At 39.1% G+C, this 26,475-nt stretch overlaps 1 protein-coding gene and 1 long non-coding RNA gene across 2 annotated transcripts; both read left to right on the top strand.

The window, feature by feature from the left end:
- Positions 1-14,420: 14,420 nt before the first annotated feature.
- Positions 14,421-15,288, top strand: LOC129106462 (uncharacterized). The gene is made up of 3 exons (XR_008531837.1): positions 14,421-14,505; positions 14,649-14,704; positions 15,175-15,288. It is a non-coding gene; the product is annotated as an uncharacterized LOC129106462 (long non-coding RNA).
- A 5,372-nt stretch (positions 15,289-20,660) lies between these two features.
- Positions 20,661-24,258, top strand: LOC129106266 (tubby-related protein 1-like). Its single transcript, XM_054617646.1, has 9 exons — positions 20,661-20,735; positions 20,910-21,050; positions 21,125-21,207; positions 21,326-21,490; positions 21,575-21,687; positions 21,773-21,881; positions 22,023-22,121; positions 22,493-22,664; positions 24,069-24,258. The coding sequence occupies exons 1-9, from the start codon at positions 20,690-20,692 to the stop codon at positions 24,200-24,202; spliced, it is 1,062 nt and encodes a 353-aa protein (XP_054473621.1). The 5' UTR covers positions 20,661-20,689; the 3' UTR covers positions 24,203-24,258.
- Positions 24,259-26,475: the final 2,217 nt, after the last annotated feature.

Genomic DNA, 26,475 nt, shown 5'->3' on the forward strand with positions numbered 1-26,475 from the left:
CCAATGGGGAAATGCTTGAGGGATCGGTTCAGCCGGACCAAACAAAGCTGCATGATTGCAGCCTATGAATCTTCTGTATATACAGCTCTTTTTCTTCTGTACATACAGTATGTAATGAATCTGAAGTCATATTAAACTTGTAAATAAAGTTTAATGTTCATGAATACAGTCTTTCAGTGAGCATTTATTTGCCTGCCGTAAATAGTTTATGTATATATACAAGCCACTATTATCAGCCATCATATGTTAAAATGTATTTCTTTAGACTAGAGTACACTGGTGCACTTTCAAACACTCGGTGCAGCATGCAGCTAAATAAAAGTGTATTATTTTGAACATCTTAAACTACAATGTCTCATTTCTTATTTCTGCGGCACGTTTGACCCAACTGTTTAACAGCAATTAAACTGAATTTAATCTAATATCAATTCTTTAATCTGACTTTTTGCTAACTTTTACAAAGCCATACAGCTTGATAACTAACGTTTTAGACACTGAGGTTATAGAGGAATTCATTTTATAACCTTTACTCAAAGAATGTTGAACGCTTATGACATGTCCTTTTTCAGAAATCTATAAGTCACTGAACAACATCGTCATAATTCCCAACTGCCTTGTCAAATCAGCTGGGAATCGAGTTTAGTTTATGTCTTTATTCTTTGTTTATCTGACTTATAAACATCCCTTGCTGTCCAGTTACTAAGAAATTAAAATGTAAAACTTAATATAGTTCTACTCCCACACCTTTGTAGATTTTTTCTCAATAAATACATTTTTATTGATTTTTCATACAATTATATCAAGTACCCCCCCCCCGAACACACACACACACACACAGCATACAAATACAAAATTGCCATCATCAAATGCCATCATCATAATATGCATTAAAACTTAAATATTATTCTGTTTTTTGCAAAACACTTATGAGACAAATTACCAGCAGCACATAAATAACTGTAGGTCTTACTTACACAGGAGTCCTATGGAATACTTAAATCTTCTCTAAGACAAAACTTGGCAGTCCTTAAGTTAAAACTGACCCGCCCTTATATTTAGCAGTTTCTCCTAACTCCGCAAACTAGGAGCTACTTTCATAACAAGGATGTCTTGTAAATACTGTTGCAGATACACACAATAGAGTTCTCAAAGCTTCCTGTGTTTTTATTTTTTAATTTCCAGAGAGATTGTAGTCTTTGGCCACAAGATGGAGTCAGAATGGCTCCGACTCCACTCAGTCAGTGTGAGTGAGCTTCATTCTAAGCACTCATTGTACCTCTCAAGAAAGGTAATAGACTGTATAGTTATCCCCTGAGTAGGATTGACTCCATCCCACAAACTATACAACCTACTACCTCACCTTGCTAGGCTCAACTTCAGGCACCAATAAACAGCCTAAAAAAACTTCTTCAGTACATGTAGTTAGAATACACCAGTTCCATCAATGTGTCTCATAAGAATATATAGTCGTTGCTGAGTTCACAGTCTTCTCCCCAGAGGTGAGGGACAGATTATTGATTTTTTTAATAAGCATGCTTTTCATTGTTTCCTAAGAAAAATGACTACTACAACCTAAACCATAACATTAACAACAGTAACAACATAGTTACCGTAAACTATAAAACAAACTATTCAAAAACAAAATGACAGGTTATCTCTTAAATCTTCTTCACTCGTTTGTGAGTTCCTTTATTCACGGAGCCGCCGTAGTTCATGCAGAGCACATCTTCACAGCAGATCAGCCTGTCTCCTTAGGAAAGACAGTAGACTGTATAGTTATCTCAGAGGGAGGACAGGAACCCCACAACTATTCAATCTACTACCTCAGCCTTAAGGACAGATGCTTTTGCAGGAAGAAGTGGAAACTTGTCGGTCGAACTGTGAGACAAAAACAGAGAGAGATAAAGTGAGGTTTTAGATCGACTTGGGGCAAACAACGGTTGAATTATTATTTTTTTGTCTCTGTAGGGGCCAAGATGTGAAGCATGCCATCATCTCAGATTATGTTTAGTAGCAGCACTTCACAGAAGGAGGAGTTTTCTGTGACTTTTTGTAGTAAGCTACTGCAGCTGCATTCAGAATACTAGCATCCACACGAACATTGTTAAACAACATTATGCAGATGACACCCCCCCGCCATGAAATCATGTTGTCTGGGAACAGTTTTATCAGGAATTACCTTCTAGGAGCAATTTCCTCTCCAGACTCACCACTTTGAAGCCTGAGTTGTACAATCAAGGTTTAGTTAACCTGACTATCACCAGCCTGACAGCGCTACAGTGTTAATGTAAGTGTTATTCAGTATCTGACCACTTACATTGGTCTGTGTTTATATATTTGGCAAGTGTTAAAGAACTACAGGTGACAACTGGATTCTTAATGACCTAAACATTAACCACAAAATACTATTTGTCACCACGGAGTGCTTAGTTTCATGGAAACTGGCTTATAATGAAGGGCAGCTGTGTCAAGAACTAGTACCTATTTCACTCTTAAACTTGGCTTTCCAGATGCGCTTCCCAATAGACTGAAAAAGTAGCTCAGTTTAAGCATGTTTTTTTTTTTTCCCCAGTTCAGTCCCGTCTGTCTCAACAACCAGAGAGCAAAGGGAGAAAGATGGAAAATGGCAGAACCTCAGCCATTTTAGGGAGTCATTTGGCACCGGAACCCAACATCTGTGGTGCAACCTGTTAACTTCTGCGTCCTCCTTCCAATCCCTATCCATAGATTGTTTACCTCAAAATAAAAGGTAAGAGTGGCTGAAGGAATTGCTTGTTCATGAATTATTTTAGAGAGTTGATTGTTGCGGATTCACAGATGTTTGCGGTTGACGATTTTTGTTTTTGCTCGTTGTTTTAATAGAGCAGCAGCAGGTTTGACTACAGATTATTGCGCTTTTCGCTCAGTGTGAAAGCCACTTCAAGTCCATTGAAAAAAAAAAAAACTCTGCTGTGCCAGCTAGAGTCTGGGACACAAGCTGGGCAGAGCTGTCTGGGCCCAGACAGAGCCTCACTTTGGCCCAGACACTGTTATGGTAGACGACGATGGTCAACCCATGCAAAAGGGCTGGGACGCTTTGCATAAATTAGCATGTGAACCACGGTCGCTGAAAAGCGGCCTGGCAGTTCATTAACATTCTGAATTCCTCTTTGGCCTAATTAATGCCGACAGTGATTGAAATGTTTTGGCAGGCTGTGCGGCTGCGCTGCCAGGGCATGCTCATTTGAGCAGAATGAAAAAAGGCACTAGGGCATCAGAGAGGGGAGGCCTTAATTGAGATGTTGAATTAATTAGACGGTAAATGGTATCAAACTCGTCTAACTGGCTGGCCAACGCAGAGGGGAAGGAGTGAAGCGGGGAGTGGATTCAACTGTTTATACCAAAAAAAGTTGTGTGGACTTTTGATGGACCATAACTGTGTGGTTGATAACTTCTAGAATAATGTATTTGTTAAGATTTATACCTGCTTATCCATTTAAAGCAATTCAACCAATGAAAATAAATATTAGACTTATCAACACACACACAAGTTAAGTGTTTGCATTATTTCATTAAATTATAATCAGTCAGTCTGATTGAAGCATTCGTTCTTACCTTGAATGTTTCCATATATCCTGTTCGTGATTGTGCATTTAAATAAAAGCTGTACTAGAGGTAAACTCTAATTATTGTCTCCATTACGATCCACTTGGATGTGTTGATAGAACTATAGCAAACGCTTTTTTTTTTTTTTTTTTTTTACACCCGGAAGTGATGGTTTGACTTTCTCAGTATATCCGCAAGCTGCTGATGATAAGAAAATGGCTGCTCTGTTGCAGAGTAAACGAAGGAGTGATGTTATCAATCCAAGTAAGACTCACTCTGACCTTGTCAGCGATACGTTAACTGTTCTTTCACTGATGCTTCAGTGCAAAGAGCAACTCGTCTTAATGGCAAACGTTCAGCTTATCAAAGACATCCATGTTGTAAAATGCCCAGTTGGTGCAAAAAACTGAGAAATTAGCAGATGAAGGCACAAAAAAATATATACCCATTTCAAGTTGGCGTTGGTCCACGATGATCGGCGGAGTACGGAGGTCGACTGTAAGGGAAAAAAGACTGAGGTCTGATCTCTAGAGCGGCTCTCTCCAATATTTGGTGCCAAGAAAATGGGCATTGTCTGCGTGCCAAGCTGAATCTCAATGAGACAAAACAGGGGGTGATGCTGTGGATGCAGCATTGTAGAACCCACCACCAAAGGGGGGAGGAGAGTGTTGGCAGCCAAGCAATGAGATGATGCCATGTCAGAAAAGGGGGCTATGATACCACACAATAAGGTATGGTGGCATAGCTTGCTGCCAGATGCTCCGTGCAATGTGAGCTAGGTGTTCGCACGTCTAGAGAAAAGACCTTTGTTCTGAAAGCAGACTTTGTCCATATGTTGGGCGACTGGTTGTGTTTTGTACGAACCCGTGGTTTCAGTTGAATGTCATCATCTGTGATGCAGCCTGTTTAATAAACTCAGGTCAGCTGGGGTTTACCGCCATCTAGCAGGCCGACGTTTTTATTTAGAACCTCATTTACAAATTAACTGGACTTTCAATAAGGGGGTGTCGCAATGTACCGATATGACTATAACAGTGATTCATTTCAATATTGATACGCACTTGATAATATTATGTAAATAATCCGGCACCTCTTAATGATTTTGTTTCAGACCACAATGACGACGTTATGGTGGCAGATGTTGGGATTTTTTTTTTTCCTCAGTCGATATGGTTGGCTTTAAACTGTCCATTAGTGTAAATTGTTCTTTTAGCGCTTTTGTACAGTTATGATAACAGACTCTCTCTCCACCTCCTCACACTTGTATTTTGAGTATAATTAATTTGCTAGAAATGGGACAAAATGCCCAACATACAGAGTTAAAGAGGAAAATAACTGATGGTATTGTTTGCTTGTTTTCAAATCTTCTAAAGATATCGCGATAATACTGTTATTGTACATTTTATGTGGCCACACTGATCAATATCATGATAGCTCTAGTTTCAATGGACATAAATACCTGAGCTATAGTACTATATCTTTTCTTAAAAAAGTACACACATATTGAATGAACAGATTTTTTTCCTTTTTTACAAAAAAATTACTTCTTTGTATTTTTGTATCAAAATCAAATCATCTCTTCTTCCTTAGAAACAAAGTAATAAGTGTGCTAACGTAAATAAGCACTATCAAATAATATCATGACATTCATCCATCAGTAAATTTACAGTCCTCTGTAGCTTCTAATCGCATTCCATTTTAAGCTCGTCCACTTTCGAGCGGTCAAATCAAAGGCAAAATATTTGATTTAAATCCCTCTTGTAACCGTACAGCGCTCAAATATTCTGTTCACTGGGGGATACTCACAGTACAGAGGCTAAATACGCTCTAACTTCTGTTTCACTGGTATTTTCATTTGACGACCCTTTTGGGGGTCCAGACCCCAGGCTGGGAGCCACTGTACTATTCATTATCTGGTCCTAATTGGAAGGAAAATAGCCGCTTATATTCTGAGAGGATGTCATTAGATGGACTGGCTTTGGTTTTAGGGCCCCAGGTCAAACCCGTAGAGAATAAAATGTGTCTTTATAAATGGCATCTGGCTAGAAAACAAGTTAATTTTGTTATAAGATAACTTATAAGATAAGATAATCTTAAATAAGACAAAACCACATCTCAGTTAAACTGTCACAATATATACTACTTCCACTTCTACGTAATGCTTTTTAAATGAAGGGCAATGTGCAAACCAAAGGTTGGTGGGCCTTAGAAATACTTTTTTTTTTTATAATGGTGATGAAGGTTGAAAAATTAATAATACCAAAATTATTTTTAAATTAAGCATCTAAAATTGTTGGCGCAGTTTGTGTTATCGGACATAGTAACACAGAAACCATTGAAAACCAGGTATGTTGAAAATGCTTCATGACTGCATATGTTGTCTTCTGAAGTTGTTTATGATAGTATTGTACTGTGTGTACATTTAGCATCATACTATCTAAATTGCTACTAATATATAACTGCTAATTATTTGTTGTGATTATAACTTACTTCATTATATTCTGATCATACAATGTATCAGAAGGGCAATGCCACTATAATTTTTTTTAAGTATGTTCATGTTATGTTTTTAAGTGCTTTGGTGTTTTATTAGTGGTATATATGTTGTTTCGAGCTGGGGAAACACTCCTATCTCTGGGCGTGTGTGTCACATCCATATGCTGCTCAGTGAAGTACGACAGATGGATCTTTACTAGACACACAATGACTTTCGCAAGAGAGTGAAAAAAAAGTATTTGTAAGCACTTTTTATGGTTTGTTGGAGTCAAAGTTTGCAGCTTGATGTCAATACGAGTGCCTGAATGTTTGGACAACCTCAGGAGAGTGAGAGCGAAATTTAGTTGTCATACGTGGCTCCATGTTTTCATGGGGAAACGTGCCAATCCAATATTCCACACCATTAAAACAAATGCAGGGACACTGGTAGAACATCTGGACTTCCAGATGTTAATCTCAAGATGGAAATCTCGTGGCTTTTTGCTCAAAACTAGAGCAGTTTAAAAGTGCTAGTTTATGTAAAATTGCCGTAGTATAAAGAATCAGATCAAATGCTGTTTATGGTCCAATAATCTGTTTGCTAACAAACAGGAAGAGCTGAATGTGTGTATGCAGTATGACCTGATAAAAGCAACAACCCGAAAAAAAAGAAAAGAATGAGACTTTGATCCTGGTAACCACAGAGTCACTCTAAGCAAGCGAAGGAGGGAAACGCAAATAGCGGAGGATATGACTTTTCAAACAACATGTCATCGAGCAAGTTCATCTGAGGAGAACCTCGAGGGGGGGAGGGAATAAGTTAATTTTCTCTCTTGCTGCCAATCATCGTTGCGCCCTGCCCACTTTTTTCTTCTTCATTCACCCTTTGTGTACAACTGTCGTTATCACGACAGATTACAGTATGCAAACAAAACCTCACACAGCTGCACTCCGAGTAGCATGTTGCCAAAATGTTCACACAGTCATGTTCGCAATACGTTTGGTTCATAAAGGAGAGTATTTTTGTAAATGTACCTAGTTATTCAAATGTTCTCACAGATTTCTTGCGTGTTAAACACAAACCGATAAGTTTCGATCTAAAACCGAGACCCTGCAATCTTACAACGCAAGCATGTATAGAACAATGCTTGCCACAAGGGGATCTGGTTCATACTGGTTTGTGAACAGGTCCATCAAACCGCAGCGTTCAAGAACCCATCGGAAAATAATACGATTCGCCTGTATGCTATACGAAAAGCACATACTTTTTTAAGATGCTTATTCCACCTATGTCGGACACTTTTTAAAACATTTTTTGATAAAATAAATCACGGACAACAGCCACAATACAGCTGAAGGTTATTTTGCATTGCCTATGGTGCAGATTTCTCGCACCTTTGCGGCAACCATGCAAGACAGAAACCAGAATGTTTGGTAAAAAGGGTTAATGCCTTTTATCTCTGAGAATTTCCTGTTTGAAACTAAGAGGTAATTATCACTTTCGATGAGGGGGGAAATTTGTTTGTTCGAGCCTGTAGCGTCTTTGGGCTCCGACTTGCAGTAAATTATACTTACATGTTGCTTTTTTACTAGTCTTGTACTTTAAGAGGCAGTTACACAACCACTAAAATGTATTTTTATTCAGGGCATGTGTTTGATCGTTCAGAGCTGTGTGTAAACAGACTGCTCATTACGGTAACTTTATACAAGCTTTGGTCATTATTTCTTAATGCATTCAACCCAAGAAACAACATCGTTTTTAACTAAATCCCGGAATGTCTCGATCGAACAGAAACAGTGGAGATTTAGGCATTGTGTTCGATGCAAGCAAAGCAGACACGTGTACAGTATGGATGGTGACAGTGAAAGAAGTGTAAAAGTGCAAAAAGAAATGCATAAAGGGAGACTTCAGCACAAAGAGGAATATCAAGGCCGAAACAGAAGCAGAATCAAACATTTGAAATACCTGGAGGTGAGTTTTTTTTTGTACAGGTCAGGCTAGTGTTCAGCCGCAGAGATTAGGCCATGGTGGAGGCAGAAAAAAAAAAAAAAAAAAAAGGCGGATTAGAAAAGGAGACAAGAATGCATTTCCACATCCCTCTCTTTCGCCTGCAAGACGAGGGAAAGGCTGGGTAGTGTACCAGCGAGCAACCCCACTTGAACATGGGCTGGGGCTTGAGAGCCGTTTTTCTGGGCCATGCCCTCCTCTCTCCCTGCCCACTTTGGCCCTGCTGCCAAGAGGGAGAGACAGCGAGGAGAGAGGGAGGCAGGAAAAGAAATCATGAAGTCACAAAACTGTGCTTAGAACGGCCCTACTGAGAATAATCTGAAATCTGCAGGGATTGGTGTTTAAAAGTAGACTCGCGTTCTGAAGTTGACACAGTCAGCTCGCCACATAAAGGGGATCAGCCACACACGAGCTGTAGATTATGTGTCATCAAATAGAGATCCCACCTGACAGTAGGATTAGGAGCTGGGAGTGGGGAATGAGACAGGTACAGAAATGAGCCCAGGTAAAGAAATCAGAAGTGAATACTTACATGCTGTTTTGTAACAAAGCCAAATAGGTTTGACAGATTTATCCACAGTTGGCCAAACAACTCAGTGCCAGATATTCCCGAAGTACTTCAGAGCAAATGAGTTAAAGGCTTCTCTCAAAATTGTGCAGTAAAGCCTTTTGTCAGCAGTTGGCATCATTCCCAGGTAGTACATGCCTCATAGTTCCCATTTTCAGTAGTCACACCAAGACGTCTTTAGTTGTTCTGCACCTGCCTGAGTTTTTATTCTTTCCATTGAAAGGAACCACTGATTTAATTCTGACTGTTGCAGTGAAAGGAAACCAGTGTTTACTGTCAACATAGCAGACCAAACGAGTGGTCTAGGATGTTTACTGCAATACATCCTCAAGTAGCAAACTGTGTCATGGAGCTCTGAAGTGAAAATAAGGGCAGGGAATTCTTCTGGGGGTGAAAAGGAAATCCAAAGATAATTTTTCGCATGGACCATCAGCCAGAAATACGAAAAAAAGGCACTAAATGAATCCAATGTGGGAGTCCTGAACATTTACATTTTCAAATGTTTCCACGACCACAGAATGCCACAGACACTCATTAGTATCTTTCCTCAGGCATTATCCAAGACAGCTTCCTGTGTGACGTCACTAACTCCTCTTTTTTTTTTTTTTTAAAGCAATTATGTCCATACATATACTTTAAATCCTTTTCCCTTCCCGTGCAGTCTTCTTTACATGACATGTTCTGTGCATTTTCTTGAAGAACTAGTAGTTTAAAGTGCAACAAAGAAGCAAGCATGAATCGTTGTGCTGACATCTCAGGCAGCTCGAAGAAGAGAAGAGAGCAGAGGAGAGCAGAGGAGAGCAGAGGAGCTGCAAACAAATCTTAACTCTGTCTTTCTCTTCCTGCTCACGAACACCGAGCTTGTAAAAGTTTCAGCTGCAAGGATTTGGGTCAGCCTCTATTGGCACCATTTCAAAAGAGCACTGCCTGTTTCTGAAAAAAACGAAGGGGACAAGTCTGAGAGGGGAGCGTTGGCTCTTTGTACTCCCTCTCCTGCCACCCTCTTTCTCCCTCTCTCTCTCTCTCTCTCTCTCTCTCTCTCTCTCTCTCTGGGACTCAGGGCAGTGACCGCTCCCAGGACTTTTACTCTCTGCTCTCAGGGTAATGCCACCTCGTGCCAGCTCAGCCGTTGAGGCATCTGTTGGTCTGTTAGGTATCCGTGACAGTCTGGGTCGCTCTGGTGAGGCTGGTCTCAGTCACAAACACCCAGAGAATAGGAAATGCAAGCTACAGCACTATTTCCTGGATACTTTGTCCTCCATTTCAGATGTGTGTCGAGCTCTCACGAGGCTCAGCGCTGCTTGTGTTACAGTTCACACAAGGTTCTGGCTGCTTTGCTGTTCATTTCTGGCTCAGGGAATCTCATCTGACCTTCCACGTTGCTTCCTTCTAGACATTTCATAGCACTCAAAATGTGCTTTTTCTTTCTTCCGACATTTTTTTCCTTGCAAAAGTGCACAAAAATAGGTGCACAAAAGTAGGTTTATGTTCACGCAACCAAAGGTTTCACGTTTTATTTTACCCTCCCTAGTGTTATTCTCATGTTGCGGGGGTAAGCTCTGCCTCTTACTTTATTGCAAAGCCTCTCTGTGCAGGTGTCACAGGGAGGACACAGATCTCTGAGCGCTGTGCACCGCCAAGGCAGGCGAGACGCAGATCTGTGTGAAATAAAACTTGCCAACACATATGTTTTTCTCCCCCTAGTGTGCCTGGAAGTTAAATAATGACAGAACTGATGACAGTACAAACAGAAATCATGCTAAATGAAAGAGAGACCGTCTTTCCTCTCTGGTTCCTGCTCGACTAAAACTTTGACAAGGTTTTATACAACTGTTGTCTGTACTTCAGAAACACGCTGACCCTTCACACAGCTATCTACGCAATCGGAAGGGTGTAAAGAACACATGACCTATTGGAGGATGTGAAATGATAAGAAACAACTGCTCATTCTCAGAGGTCTTAGAAACACAGTTCTCAGTAAACATACAGTACAAGGTTACTAGTTACATGCAGGACACTGCCAAAAACACTACAATACTACCTGAAAACATTATCTTCCAGCTGTTTGATACATTATATAGTATCTAATATATAAATAGTCCATAAAGGCCCATTTATCACAAAAGTCTTCAGCTCATCAGTCACACCGTGTACATGCAGATATGTGCATTCACTCACATGTCTGCATGCATTTGAATCCATGTTGGTTTACTTTTGAGGATTGAGTTGCGTTTAATAGTCTCTATGGATAAGCACAAGTGTCTAAGGTCCATCCAGCTGAGAGCCGCCTTTCAATATTGCACCAATGTCAACTGGGGTGAACTGTCTTCAGTACGTCAGGGTTCTGCAGTGAGGTCGGCACCCCAACCAACGGGTCTTGACACACAGACCTCATCTCGTTTTCCATGCTTTGTGAGTGTGAATTATATTGCGATGTCATTTTTTTCTCCAATATTGTGCAACTCTTCTGTGCATTTTGAACATCGTTGTGTATTTCACTGGCCCTCCAATCTTTCTCTCTAATGGGTCAATAAAGGTAAGTAATGCGCTGTGTACAGCCATAATATGATCCCTTATAATGTTGCTGATAAGATTTTATTAACAAGGAACAAAGTGAGTGAAGGGATGTTCTCAATTTGTTCTTTATTAGATCTGGGACGTTGCTGCTCGAGCCTTCATGGGGAACTTTTGTTTCACTGTTGTCTCCTATCTTCTTACCAAGCCAACCGTTCGGTCCAGTTAAGACCACATGTGTACAAGTGAGGAGATAATTTATGGTTGAGAGGAATAGAAACTTGCTATCTTAGCCCCTGAGACAGCAGCCGAAAAATTTGAATACAGTTAACACAGTTGGAAACCAGGGGAGCCTTCAGGGGGACTGTAATCCCAAATATAAGAGGACTCGTTTATTATAAGCCTTTTGTTTATGTGCAGTTTTGATAAGACATTTCACTTGACAAGCTATACGGTGAAAGTATCATTGTTAACTTTTGTTTTTACCAAATTACAACCCAAAACTACACTGTATTAAATGGAGTTCTGAGGCCTTCAATGTTCAAATATATATGATTTTCTCCATGTCAAGTAGCCATGGAAAATGGCTCAGACATGCATGGTCCCCAGAAGACGTTGGTCTTGTCATCAAGAGTCACCAACAGGTTAAAATTCCCACTGGTTTACCAACTCAGTTTATCACAGAGTTCCTCTAAAACAAATGACTAAATCTCATCAGCCTATGTACTTTGAGATTAAGACTTACATTGCAGCATGCTGAAACAGTACGTCAACAAATTGACTTATCCATAAGGCATTCAAATTCATATTAACTCACTATAAAAATGCTATTAGAGCTATAGGAAAAAGGTTGGGTCTGGGGGCAGAGTGAGGTAGACAACATGTTTTAGTTTGAATAAAATGGTATGCAGTAGAAGAATTGGAAAGCTATTCCCGAGCTGCTCAGCGTTTCTGGTCGTCCAGCAGCCATCTTGGCTTTGAGAAATTTGTTTGCACTTACAATGGTTGGCCAGTGGATGGCAGTGTGTGTTATGATGCACTAGGGTCCACTGCGGTTGCTGATGGGCAATTGTGCCACCAAAACCCATGCATATGCAAGAAACAGGTTTTGAATAAATGTCCATTGTAGTGATAACAATACACATGGTTAATTACTAGCAAATAAATATTTACATTATGAACATTTCCATAATCTTAGCTGACGTTGACAAAGTAACGCTAATTAAAATTTAGCCAACTCTGACATGTCAGAGCTGACGAGTCTGAACCACTTTGATTCGGGCCTTTTCATTAACGCCACCTTCAGGCCCAGATGTTTACTGTTTTTGGCATAATCGTTAAAGGTGCAAGATGGAACATTGAAATCATTTCGATTGCCTCCCAATGCTTCTTAACATGTCAACAGGAAGCCAGGCTATAGGCTAACGGTGCTAACATCGCTAACAGTGTAATCTACGGCAAAAGTGCTGACAGAGCTAACAGTGCTACCTGAAGAGGGAACCGGAGGTTAGGTGCTACGCCGTCAGTCGGGACGGCGTAGCTATCAGCTATCAATGTAGCAGCTAACCCTGCTACATTAATATTCAGAATGTTCAATACAGCTCCTTTAAGAATCTCAGAATAGTAAACCCGTCCCTCCATTTTTCAGGATGTGACCTTGTTGAAACAACAGTGTGAGATTAATTTTATCTAGCACCCATGAGACTTTTCTGAATAGCATCTTTCCATTTAATAATGAATGGACGATACCTCCTGCCATTGTCTTCTTTTGTACCCTTCCACCTCCCTCGAACAATCCCTCCACTGGGGATAGACTCATTTAACCCAGACTTTCCGGTTTCGTCCTCATTGTTTGTCCTTCCTGAGATATCGGCCCACTCCGAGTTGATGATTCACTTGGCTCTAAATTGCCACAGGGTTCACGTCCTCAACAGCGTGCTGTTTCAGCACTCAACCCATGGGTGAACTAAAATATCATCATCATACCGGCCCCTTTCTCAAGCACAGGCCACGCAACTGAAAGCTTTACCTTTTATGTATTTTACATAATTCCCCCTGGCTTAGTGTTTGTACAACTGCTTTGAATGGTCCCCGTCCCACCATAACTTTGATAAATTTGTTTTCATTTCATTCAGGCTTGTTGTTACAGTTGTTGGTGCAGTAAGAGCTGGTTTTACGGTCTCTCTGGTGAACTCCTGCTGCTTCTCGTTGCTTCAGCAATGTTTACCATCTTGCTCGCTGTAATAAAACACATCTGACACAAACTGGATCGCAAAGGCAATGTATGGTGAGAAACACACTGCAGTTTCTGTCTCTTTAAGATCTCGATGGCTTCTCCGCTGCTCCCTTGAGGTCGCTGGCCTTCCTTAGGCCGCCTGCCAACTGCCATGTTACTGTCAAGCATTTGCAGAAATGCCAGCAAAGCCATTAGTCTAGACCCTTTTCAACAGTCAGCGGGCTGGACAGTGTGAGCAGCACAGTGATGTGGAGAAACACAAGACCTGGCCTTATAAAACTACAAAACACATTATTTTTCCTTCTTTATTTCCTATCACATGTGTTGTTGTTCACTTCGGCTGTGATTACTCTTCTCCCATCTCCTCTTGTGAGCTCTGAGGCTGCAACAAGCCAGGCTGAGATAGAGTTTGAGGTTTTAGTGAACCACCTTTATGACAGAAAACTATGTTTTCTATACTGTTTTTAAATATTACTGTTGAAGTTTAGCCAGTCATGTACCTCCACGTGCCCCCTGGTGTCTCACAGTGGCTTATTGCATTATATTTTTGTCTCTTGAGGCACAGCAGCATCTGGTGGTTGACTGAGGAAATCACACTTTTACATCATCCTGTCCTACACTCTACTGATGTACACTTGAAATACAAGACAGTGAAGAGAACTTTTGCATTTCACTTTTCTGCCTGAACTTTCCCATTCTCTCTGGAATCCAAACGACCTTTAGCCATTAGCCACATTTAATTTCAAGGAAAATTGTGCATCGTGCACTTTTATCCCTTTAAAGTTAGTTTTAGTTTTATTTACACACCTAAATTAAACCTTTACCGTTTTTATTTAACTAGAATTTGTTTCACTTTCCCCCAGTCTTTCTCTTTCTTGGGAACCCCCACAGAAATGCTCACAGATGGTGAGTACCTGATTACAGTAATCCCAGTTGAAGGGTCGGGCATCCCGGTTGTGTGGTCGCTGGGGGGAACCTGTAGCTTTGTTAAAAAGCCTCTTAAAAGTCAGGTCATGTGACCCCCTCTGTGGGCTACAGGGCGTCCATGGAGCCTTGTGGACATTCTCAAGCTGGATGGAGACAATCACACTGCTGTCAAGAAAAAACAAAACATAATTGGTGAGAGATTGTATTCATGCATGTTTTTTATGTTCATACTAATACATGCAGGTTTAAATGCAGTGGTTTGTACTGTCTGACGTTCTGTTTCTTGTGTTTGCTCATAAAAACATAAATCTGGATGGGCTGTAACATCTATACAGCTATCAGCCATGCCGCTCCATAATCACATCGTGAAAGAGGCCTGGACGCAAGACAGGTATGTCAACATTACCACACAACAACACAGAACTTTGCAAATGTATGTGTAGTCTAAGCATTTTTTATATGAGGCCATCTAAGTGTTGGATATTCTCCTCATATTACTCCTACCTGAAGCCATGCGACTTTCTGAATGGTTATTACTGCTTTACCACACCCACTTTCCGCCAGTACTAGCCAAGAAGTGCTAAACCAATAAGAGTCACGGGAAAGCTTTACTTTGTTGTCAGGCAGACCTGTTTTAGAAAAATAATCAGCATCTTTTTTTTTTTTTGCAATTGACGAATTGTTTTTAAGTAAATAGGCCTAAAGTTCACATATTCCAGCCTCTTTATGAAGAAAATATTTGCTGGTTTCTTTGTCTTTTATAGAATGAAATTAGATATTATTGCTATATATAACAGCTATGTTACTGATATCATTACATTTCATTACTCACATGCACATTTAATATTTTTTTTGCCTCAGGATTCAAGAGCTTGAGGATTCTGCGCCAGCCCCCGAGCAACAAGACCATGTAAATCTTTAGTTTAAAGTAAAAAAATATACAATTCTATCTATTGGAACTTGAAACAGTGAAAAAATATGTTAGACTTTAGCTCCAGATACTGCTGGCAGTCTGACATGAGTATCCCAGATGCACACATGAGTTATTGATCTGTGGATAGTGGACATGCATGATAAACAAGTCTTCTCCCTCCTCCTGAGCCTTTGTTGGTTTGTCCCGTTGACGTGTTTCTACAGAGCAGATGGCTTTACACATAAATCCTATTAACAACTTTCTGCTGATGGAGACTCAGTGAGTACAGGGCTTTCTTACTCTTTCATTATCTCCGCTGAGAAGCCTGCTTTTTTAATTTTCTAACCTACAAAGAGAAGCAGTGGTAGAGCTGAAGTCAGAGGCCTCGCTATGTCTGCAGAGAAGGTAAAAGGAGGAGTTGTGGTTTTATGGATTTTTCTTTTTATTGACTTTCTAATAGGATGTGATTAGATGTATAATGAAATTACATTATGTTTAGAGAAAGAGCCATGGGATAAATGGTACTTTTAATAAGGGACAAATAACACTTTAAATTTTTCCATACAAGAATATTTATCTTTTTTATTTATTTCCATATTTACAGTTGGACTAACCGTGAAAAATTCATCAATTCATCCATGAGTGTGTTTAGTTTGTGATGTACGTAGCATGCCTCAGTCTTTTATATCTGAAACAGAGATATTAAGAGTAATAATTATGTTGACAATATCTGACCCACATCCTGCTGCATGTACAAAGGGCATGGGAAGTATTTCATCAGCGTAAGATCCAACAGAGACAATATTCAGAAATCATCTTTCTAGGCAGCCACAGCATAGACCGCTTTCATATCTGATGTTAAGTTGACCTCTATTGAAGAAGTCCAAGTTTATTAAGCTGAGAAATGCATCCTCAAAAGCATGCATGAGGGATTTGAAGGCGCTCAGTAATCCAGCTACCCCCTATAGTGCTACTGTAGTGACGGCCATGTTGAATGCAACTGCATTTTCTTTTTTATTGCCTGTACTCTCTTTACTTTTACTATAACCACATCTATTGTACAAAGTGTACAGCACTTTTTTAGCTACTAGTCAAGCAAGTCTTGCATCATCAAACTGGGTTAAAATATTGGTCCCTTTTTATTCAATATTCAAGGGGCTTATTGAATCATTATTGTATAAATGTGTTAATTCAATCCTCTCAGTGAATTGAAATAACTAGGGAACCTCATGTATCAGCTTGTCCAGGATTTTACAAAACTCTGCTTTTATTAAAGTAATAACCAATCATTTGAAAGTGCTGTGGCAATTGTTTTCATATGATTTGATTTTTAAGTTTTGAGTACAGCGGACAGAAATGAACAAAAACTTTGTTTTTTTTAAGTTGTCTTTAAAGGATTCTACAAAAAATGATCGATGCTCAATAGCTTCTTTGGGTAGAGTGAAACAATGACATTTGACAACTTTACCACAACAGTTCATTACGATGTGACAAGTACCAAATCTGCTGCCATAACTGTGAGTTGTGGATTGTCTGAGAACACAAATAGACCTTCATGGATGCAGGATCTACGCCTAATAGGATTACCTTTACCGTCTCTGCTGGACGCAATCACACTGACCTCCTTCTCTGTGTCTCTGCTCAGTGACACATTGTTCCTGTCCCTGGTCTTCAGACTTCTCACGCTTAGGAAATGGTTTCTTTATTCTAACATTGATGCATTAGATTATTATATGGTATATAAAAATCCTTATATAAATGTAGATATACCAAGATTCAGGGGTTTGAGCACCCGTTAGACTTTACCTTAAGCTTGTGTCTAGAAGGCCAAGATGAAAGCTTATATTGCATGCGATGAAGAAACGAGAGCAAACTGATTTTAATTGACATTTAGACAGAATGTGCACAAAATACAGTTTATTTTAGAAACAGAATAACAGAAAGATCTCTTTGAAAGATTCAATAGATACATTTTCTGACTCTCCTTATATTTTTCTCAGTGGTTAACTCATTTATTCATTCATTCATATATCTTCCTCTCCGGCTGCACCTCATATATTTATTTCATGAAGTGATTGACCTGCCAATTTGTGTCCTCTAAAATGTGTGATGTAAAGTGTGTTTGTGATTCACTGTGAGCGTGATGGATTTGTTTTCTTAGAACTCAGGAGGAGGCTTAAGTAACTTGTAACTTGTTTTTTGCATGTGTTACGAAACTGTGTTATCTAAGATAGTACTTATTCTAGAAAATGCAGGTTTAGGTGCATCATTGTACCTCCGTACATGTTCCTATTACTACATTCGCTGTGACGGTATGACTGTCTTACTGCCATGATTTGAGTATATTCTTTATCAAATTCAATGTGAACCATTGGACTAAAAAACAAAACACGTTATACTAGAACAACAATATAAATAGCTGTAGAAGTTGTAACAATACAACTCTTCTTCTCTTTCCTTTCTGCCCCTCGCTTCCCTGCACATCTGTCTTTGAAATGGTGAGTTATTATTATTAAGATCTTTAAGTGGCTCTATTTTGAGTGATTATTCCAAGAAATAGATTTTGTTTCCCAGTTTTTATTTTGTCTCCAGTCCTTGTAATCTTTTCTCTGCTCTATTGTCCTTCTTCCATTAGCCTCTAATCTTTTTTTTTTTTTCACAGGAAATCTTTAGAAGGTAAAAAAGAAGAAAGAGGAGACAAATGGCACAACAGAAGTCAAGACGATTGCAAAAGAAGCCAAGCCCAAAAAAACAAAGACTAAGAAAAATGAAGATGTATCTGACGAGGACAGTCCTGCCATCCAAAGTGAGGAACTTTAAAGAGATTATGATAGTTTAAGATAACAGATAACAAAGTCTCTATCTCTACTCTGATACTACCCCATTGGTTAAACTGTTTCCTTATCAACATTATAGATGGAAAGAAGGTGAAGAAAAAGAAACCAGAAAAAGAGAAAGAAGAACCAGAAAAGGACAAAGAAAAAGAGAAAGAACCAAAAAAGAAAACCAAAAGTGCTCCAAAAAAGAAGAAAGGTACGACATGTGAAACTTGTAAGACAATTAATCAAATATATTTTGGGAATGAAAATACTACTGAATATGTTTTCCAGGTTCAGGCTCAGATAACGACAACGACGATGACAATGATGAAGGCACCCCCAAAAAAAAGACGAAGAAAAAGACAACAAAGGACAGCTCTCCATCTGCAACTTCTGCCAAAGAAAAGAAAACTAAATCTAAAGGTATGGCAGGAAGCAGGAAAACTGTTTTGCAAAGGCATTAATAGCGTGATCTAAACAAGAGTTATGGGACCAGACTAATGTTGTTAAGAGGATTAAATGATTTCATGGTGTAATGGTGAGAGAGTGGAAACACTGACTCTGTAGCAGAGGCAACAAAACACGAAAATCAAGTGATTAGTTCGCCCTTAAGCGATCAGCTAGAGAAAATGACGTTAAAACGGTCAAATCCTGACAATCTTTTTAATTTCACTACTCTGCTTTAGTTAACAATGGAAGTCTTTGGCCAGACTCCTGTGGCCTTCTGTAGCATTTTTACTCTGCAGGAGATCTGGAGAAAATGATGATAGACGCTTGAAGGTTTTTCCAAATTGTTGAAAACACTCTCAATTACTAAAACCGTAATTAAAAAAAACCCTGATTAGCCAACAAACTTCGCTTTTGTGAGAAGTAATTGAGGACTGTGAATGTCACAGTGAACCATGAGTCTTCTTTTTTTGTTTGTTTTTTAGGACTAAAATGAAAGAGAGATGTAAAGCTTTTGTTTTCTTACACTTTAGTGTCAGTTGGAGTTGAAGATGAATTAACGTTTTGCTACATACAGAGGCTGTTATGTATGTCACAAAAGCATTTATTAAGCTCTTTAGGATAAATTGAAATTAAATTAATTAAAGACATTCTTGCTCCCCAGAGGATGAGTTCTTCTGACCCTGGTGATCCCTGATCGTTCCTGTAGCTTCACCATGAGGTTCATACTTGTGGTTTAATATCAATGTTTCCCATCAGGGTGAATTGTGATAACGTTGGTGATTGTTCATTTTATCCAATACTTTGGTTTATGACAAAATATCTTCCAAACTGATAACACAGCTGTTCATTGTGTTTAGTGCTAATTAGCAAATGTTAGCATTCTAACACAAACAAACTGAGATGGTGAACATTAGCATTTAGCTCAAAGCACTGCAGTGCCTCAGGCTGTAACTTCTGGGTCAGAAAAGTGGAGCCAATGCGAAGTGCTACAATGAACCGATTATCAGTGCAGAGATACAACTTGTTTATCACTTTAACACTGAATCACTACATGATAGAGCCCAGAGTGTTGCTGCTCTGTTCTTTTACTTTGTTTTGGATGGTCTCCAGAGCTTTTGCCTCTGAGCTGAACTTAACCTTCCTCCACCTCAGCTGCCAGTCATTTCAGGAATACCTGCTCCAACTTGAGCTTGTGGCTCTTTGCTCCTTTTGGAAAGTAAAAGAAAGCCAGGTGCACTTTCTGAACCATGAAAATGGGTTTAACTACATCAGAAGCCTAGCCAGTTTAATATGTTTTTCTTAGTAAGTCTCTTTTACAATAGTATGACTAAGTATGACTAGTTAACATTTAGACTAAACCAGTCAAGGCTATTTTTACCAGTGACTTAACATATTTTGAGAAATTACTACGATGCTCAAGTGCTTAGCTAAGCAGATATTTAACAACATGTCTTTAATTCCTTTAGTCCCTTTATCCCAAAACGACATACAGTCACTACTTTGAGCATTGATCAAGTCAAGATATGAGTTCATGTTTGGGCAGATTCGTCCTTGAGGAACAGGTTTAAAGAGGGTTGACAGCATCGTCAGTGTAATCGAGGTTTTGAGGACATGAGCGAGGAATTTGGCATCCTTTCCCTACATATCTTCCAAGTTAAGTGCTCTCAGTTTTTTTGTCTTGTGCATGTAAATACAGAGTGATAGCAGAGCAAATATCTGCAGGTGATGTCAGTCTACCTTCCTGTGTGCTTCATCTGCTTTCCCCTCGGTTTCAAACAATATGACCCAAACTTAAACCTCGCAGTCCGATGTGGGCAGGTCCTGGTCAAGTTTGAATCCCTCTCACGTTCTCAGAATTTGATAAAAAAGCTGGAAGAAACAGGGAGAGCAAATTTCAACCTGAGCACACACTAAATGCTGCTCTTACAAATCTGTCCCGGTATCAAATCCTTGCTTGCTGGTCGATTACAGTTTTGTTTTTCTACTGTCTGATACACAAAGGAATGAGATTCGCCTTCAAAAAAATATATGTTAAATTCCTCGGTGTGTGCTCACAAAATTCTCCATGTTTGGTATCAGATTCAAGGACAGATAACATTTTTAAAATTCTCACTTTTCAGAGGACAAAGATTCTGATGGAAAAGAAAAAAAGTCCAAGTCGAAGGAGAAAGACAAGAAGAAAGAACCAGCTTCAATGTTCCAGATAAACGGAGACAAAGAGTCAAAAAGCAAGAAGAAAGGTGATTTTTGATAAACGGTCACAGCTCAAAACTATTTTGGTTTTACCCTTCTGTTTGACCTCATTTATTGTAAATGAAACCTCCCATCCTAGCGGACAATAAACTGTGTTGTTATTGCCAACAAGAGTTCTCACAGATTTATGAAAAATGTATTTTTGCACGTCTCCCGAGCAGCTGCCAAATCAGAAAGTGAGGAAAGCGAAGAGGAGACAAAGTCGACCAAATCAAAGAAGAAATCGTCTGGCGGCTCAACATCCATGTTCCAAACATCAGGAGACAAGGACAAAGACAAAGACAAGAAGACAAAGAAGAAAGGCGTGTTTACTAGTACATAAATCCTCCTTTTGAGTCACTGATAAGTATCTAACTATCTTTGTTGTATATTTCAGCAAAGGCAGATGAAAGTGATGATTCTGACTCAGAAAAAGAAGAAAAATCAAAGAAGAAAAAAGGCAAAGGGAAGAAGAAAAAGGTATCGCAAATCTCACAACTCACCTTTAAATTAAAAAGAGACATTCTAGTCATTAAGTGACAACATTATTCTTCAGTGTGACAGAGTGAACTTGAACTTCTTATTGCTTCTTGACCAGGAGAGATCTCCATCTCCTGAGATTGAGTTTGACAACTTGGAGAAGTTCGTGATGGAGCCGGCTCCGCAGGGCGTGACCATTAAATGCAGAGTGACACGAGATCAGAGAGGGATGGACAAGAGCCTCTACCCGACGTATTACCTTCACCTCGACAACACAAAGAAGGTCAGTCCTTGTGTGTACATTCAGTGATTTGTATACTCTACATCCCTTCCTTAACTTACTTGTCTTTTTTTCTTGTCTTTGTAGACATTCCTGTTGGCTGGCAGGAAAAGAAAGAAATGCGCCACTTCAAATTACCTCATCTCCATTGATGCCACAGATTTATCGAGAGGGGGAGAGAATTTTGTTGGAAAGCTGAGGTACAATGCAAAAAATGAATGAACCATACCAAATGTGTAAGGACTCTTTACCTGTGAGTTTCCAATTGTTTATTTTATTGTCTAGGTCCAATTTAATGGGGACCAAGTTCACGGTATTTGACAACGCTCTGAACCCAGAGAGAGCTCTCCCAGATATGTCTAATGCACGGCAAGAGTTAGCAGGCATCATCTATGTAAGTTGCTATACAGATAATCAGAAATGATTCACGTTAAATTAAATGAATACAGTTTAAGTGTATATTTGTTTTGACAAAATAAAAGTGGTAGAATTTTTAAGAAAAGAAAATTCTGATTTTACTTATTTCTGGATTCAGGAAACAAATGTTTTAGGGATGAAAGGACCCAGAAGGATGACGATTGTCATTCCAGGAATGGACAAGGACAACGAGCGAGTCCCCCTACGACCAAGAAATGTAAGAATTTAACTCTATTTTTATTGCTTTGAGTAGAACATAAAAACTGCAAAATGAACAGAATGACATACTGAACAGACCAGATCGCTAATATTTTGGTATTTATTTAAAAATGTGTTCAAGTAGGCATCTCAGACTGTGGATATATGTACTTCTTGTGTGCAAAACCATCAGATGACTCATTAGCAAAGTCAGGCATCCCAGAATCCCTTGCTGCTATGCAACATGTCAACAGATTGTATCCATATTGCTCACAGCTTGTTTTATGAAATGCTGTCTGTTTATTTTGAGAGCAACACAAGGCCAACATGTAAAGTACTAATATGCTTTGTCGTTTTTTTTCTGACTTATGTTTTGCCAATTCCTCGCAGGAATGTGACGGCTTGTTGATCAGGCACCAGAATAGAAGAATGGAAAATCTGATCGAGCTTCATAACAAGACGCCTGTGTGGAATGAAGACTCTGCATCCCATGTGCTCAACTTCAATGGCAGGGTCACCCAGGCCTCCATCAAGAACTTCCAGATCGTCCATAGCAAAGACTGTGAGTATCCACAGTTTATATCTATCTGTCATCACAACTAGATGTGAGTAGACTAAAATATTTAAAAGCAGTTTACTGACAAGTCACAGAACCTCACAAAGATTTAAAACCTTTTAAAATAACAAAGATTGATTAGGTGGATGTACTTCCTCTTTGGTTTTGTTTGGGAATGAGGAGATTTAAATCTATGAGTAACCCACGAAAAAACATTTCAATAACATTTTGATGTCTCTTAGATACAGACATGGGTCAAACATTTTAAGCCTGTTTATCACGGCACTATTTTTTTTTCTTTGTTTGCATAATGCTTTTAGATTTAGAAAGAAAAAAAAGAGAACTGGTTCACTTATGCATACCAAAAATAAGGTATTATGCCAAAAGGTTTTATTTAGAAATAACATCTTGTTTATTAGCAAATATGATCACAAAAAACTCTACATGAAATTTACTAACAACATAACTACACGCATAGAAATAAAGGTGCTAATTAGAACCCGTTAATGGTGCAATGGTTCCGCCCAGAACCCTCTTTGGGGTTCATTTGAAGGGTTAAGGGTTCATTTGAAGCAAATAGTTCTGGATATTATAACATTTCTAAGAATGTACTCACTTGGGTAATTTTAGAAGGAATTCTGGCCTAATTAAAATAATAAGTGACGGACTGAAGGCTTCCAGAAAAAGTAGTTTTTGCCATTAAACTAAATTTATGTAACAAGCATTGGACCTCTATGAGAGCTCACCTCGATATTACAGCACAAAGGATAATAAAAGAAAATGATGTGCTGGTGGATTATTGCATGGCTTTTGGGCTAGCAAGTCAGTTACTCTACCACTTTGGTCCAGACTGTAATTTCCCAACAACAATTGCTAGGATTGCCATGAAATTTAGTGAAGACATTCATGTTCCCCAGACGAGGTGGTTGGTTGGGTCAAACACGAGACTTTCATCCAGGAGACTGGTGTTTGTGTTCTGTGTGAAACCAAAATTAAAGCACTTATTTTAACCCAAGCCATGGTCTTTTACTAAATCTAACCAAATATTTTTTATTGACTTAACCTAAAAGTAATTGAGAGTGCAGTTTTGAAAAGCCAAAATCTCCACAAGCTGTTTAAATTTATGTAGAAATGTTGATGTCATTTTTTTGGGTTTGTTCAGAAAGGTCAGGATTCAACTTATCCATATTATGCAGAAATGGAAAATTATACAGTTTTATTCTTGGGTCTGAGTTTGTTTATATGTAAGCAGTGATGTGGTTAAGTACAGCCTCACAGAGCTGCTATCATGGCTGTGGACTCTTAGTCTTCTTACGTTCACTTGATACAATCGTAATATATTTTAATTTAAACAATTCATATTTAATATCTATTTACCCAACTATTTGAACAATTCCTTGCCTTTTTCAGTGGACTACATTGTGATGCAGTTTGGACGAATAGCTGACGACATTTTCACGCTGGACTTCAACTACCCGATGTGTGCCGTGCAGGCCTTTGCCATCGCACTCTCCAGCTTTGATGGCAAAATCGCCTGCGAATAATAGGAAGATTCCCAGTTGTGTTCTCACACTGAAACCAGTATGCAACACGCCCACATCACAACAACTCTTTGGACTCGCCCTTAACACTCCCTGTGATTGGCGGCGATAACGAATGACGGTTCCTTTAACGTGACAATACCTGCTGCTGCGCTTGGTCCCCTATTATCATCTGATCTTGCACAGCATGACACAGGAGAGTTCTGGTTTTTGGCTTGGTAATTCAGAGGAAACATCAGGATTTCTATGAATAATGAAAGACACACGTCATTTCAAAGGACCCCAGTGACTGGAGAGTAAAGGGTTTTTAAAGGGATGATGGTACACCTGGATTATGAAGTTTACTAACATCACTAAAATATGTTACACTGTGTTATGTTACTACTATACTCATTTTTTATAATCTCTTTTATAACATGTGACTGTGAAATGCAAGAACACCAAATATTAAGTCATGATGAGAATGTCTTGTTACTTTGAGGCGCAAATCTGATTTTATTCAAAGAGTCACACTAAGACATTAACAGTCTAAACAACACATTGCTTCTCTCACAGAATAACTAATAGCTTTAAAAGAATAAGGAAAAGTACTTTTATTTCTTCATGAATCATGTCTCATAACAGCTGCTCACAACAACTGTTCATTGTTCATCTTTTAGAGACATTGAAACATAAATTCCAGGTTTTAGGCATTGTTAGAGTGACATACATAGAAGTGGTATATTTAAGAATAGGAGTGTCTTTAGTTCTTATATCTGGTATAATGTGATATTTTGACAAAATAGAGAAGATGTCTCTGCTAGCTCAGATGATTTCAGCGAATGTAGGATTTTATATTATGTGTTTTTTCTTCCAACATTTTATATAATGTATTTATTTTTCTGAACACTGCCTTTGTTGCATTTCTAGGCTTATTGTAATAATATTATTTAAGAAAGCATGTGAACTTTGGAACTTGTATTTGTATTAAAGGGACAGTGTGTAGCATTTGTGAGGAACTATTGGCAGAGATAGAATATACTATGATTTGAATGAGCCGTTAATATCCTCTTACGGAGCAGGTCCTCCTCAACGAGCTGGTTGAAATGTTTCTACAGTAGCCCAAAACGGACAAACCAATCCCTGGCTCTAGATTACACGCTTGGCTAACGGGAGAAGTTTCATTTTGTTGCAATCTGCAAACCAACCACTAGATGGCACCGAATCTTACACACTGCACCTTTAACTGCGTTAGTTGTTAGTGTTTGTGGCTACCTGACAAGGGACTGCAGATGGAAATGAGCTTGCAGCCTAATCTGGTACATCTCTTCTCCTTGTATGAAATTGTTTTTGTACATGGTCAAATAAATGTATTCATTTAAACTAATTAATTTCCTTGAAGTCAGCATTCATTGTATACATACATGTTCTGTCAACCTTTTCTTATTGCACTTAGTAAGTTTTACAAAATGTTTAAATCTTACAATAATTTAAACTAGAGACCATCTTGCAATGGGATTACACCAGTCACATTGCCAAATCAGGCCAGGGCTCCTTTTCCACTTCCTACCCGCCTACTTTAGGCACCCTTGCTTGGACCACACACACCTTCGAACATGTCCTTCATTTTTATCTCAACTGCACACCTGTTAAGTGTCACAACTGCATCTAGCACGGTGATGCTATTGCTGTGACAATATCTGTCGACAGACGGGCACACAGAAATTAAAACACCTGGCAAAGTACTCAAAAACTCCTCAGCCGGTGTCTCAGTTGTCGTCTCTAGGACCACATTTACTGTATGTCTCATTCAGACTCACAATAAAACAATACCAATGTTGCTGTTGTAGCAGCTAATTGATGGATTTTAGGCTTCCAGCAGCCAAGCGGTTGAGAGGCGTACCATAATGTCCACAGTTTGAATCCAGCTAGAGACATTTGTTGCACTTCATCCCTATCGCTCTCTCGCTCCCCCTTCATGTCCTGTTTGTATCTCTACTGTTCCTTTTAAATAAAGACAAAAAATAATCTTAAACAAAAGAAAAACATGGATTTTGTAGACAGTCAGAGCTAAACGACAGAAAAATCACCCATAATTCCTGGATAAAGCCCTAAACTACACTGTAGGGTGTGTTCGTCTGTGGTAAACAATCTTCAAATTATGTTTTATGACAGTAGTGTGTCATCATTAATGAGCTGGAAGATAATCAGAAGGACTGCTTTTAGTTGCAGGGTTTGAGAGACACCCACGCTCTTCTGCAGTAGTTGTCTTACACGTTGAGAGGAGAGCTTCACTC

This window comes from Anoplopoma fimbria, chromosome 17 (assembly GCF_027596085.1).
Source record: "Anoplopoma fimbria isolate UVic2021 breed Golden Eagle Sablefish chromosome 17, Afim_UVic_2022, whole genome shotgun sequence".
Taxonomy (NCBI): Eukaryota; Metazoa; Chordata; class Actinopteri; order Perciformes; family Anoplopomatidae; genus Anoplopoma; species Anoplopoma fimbria.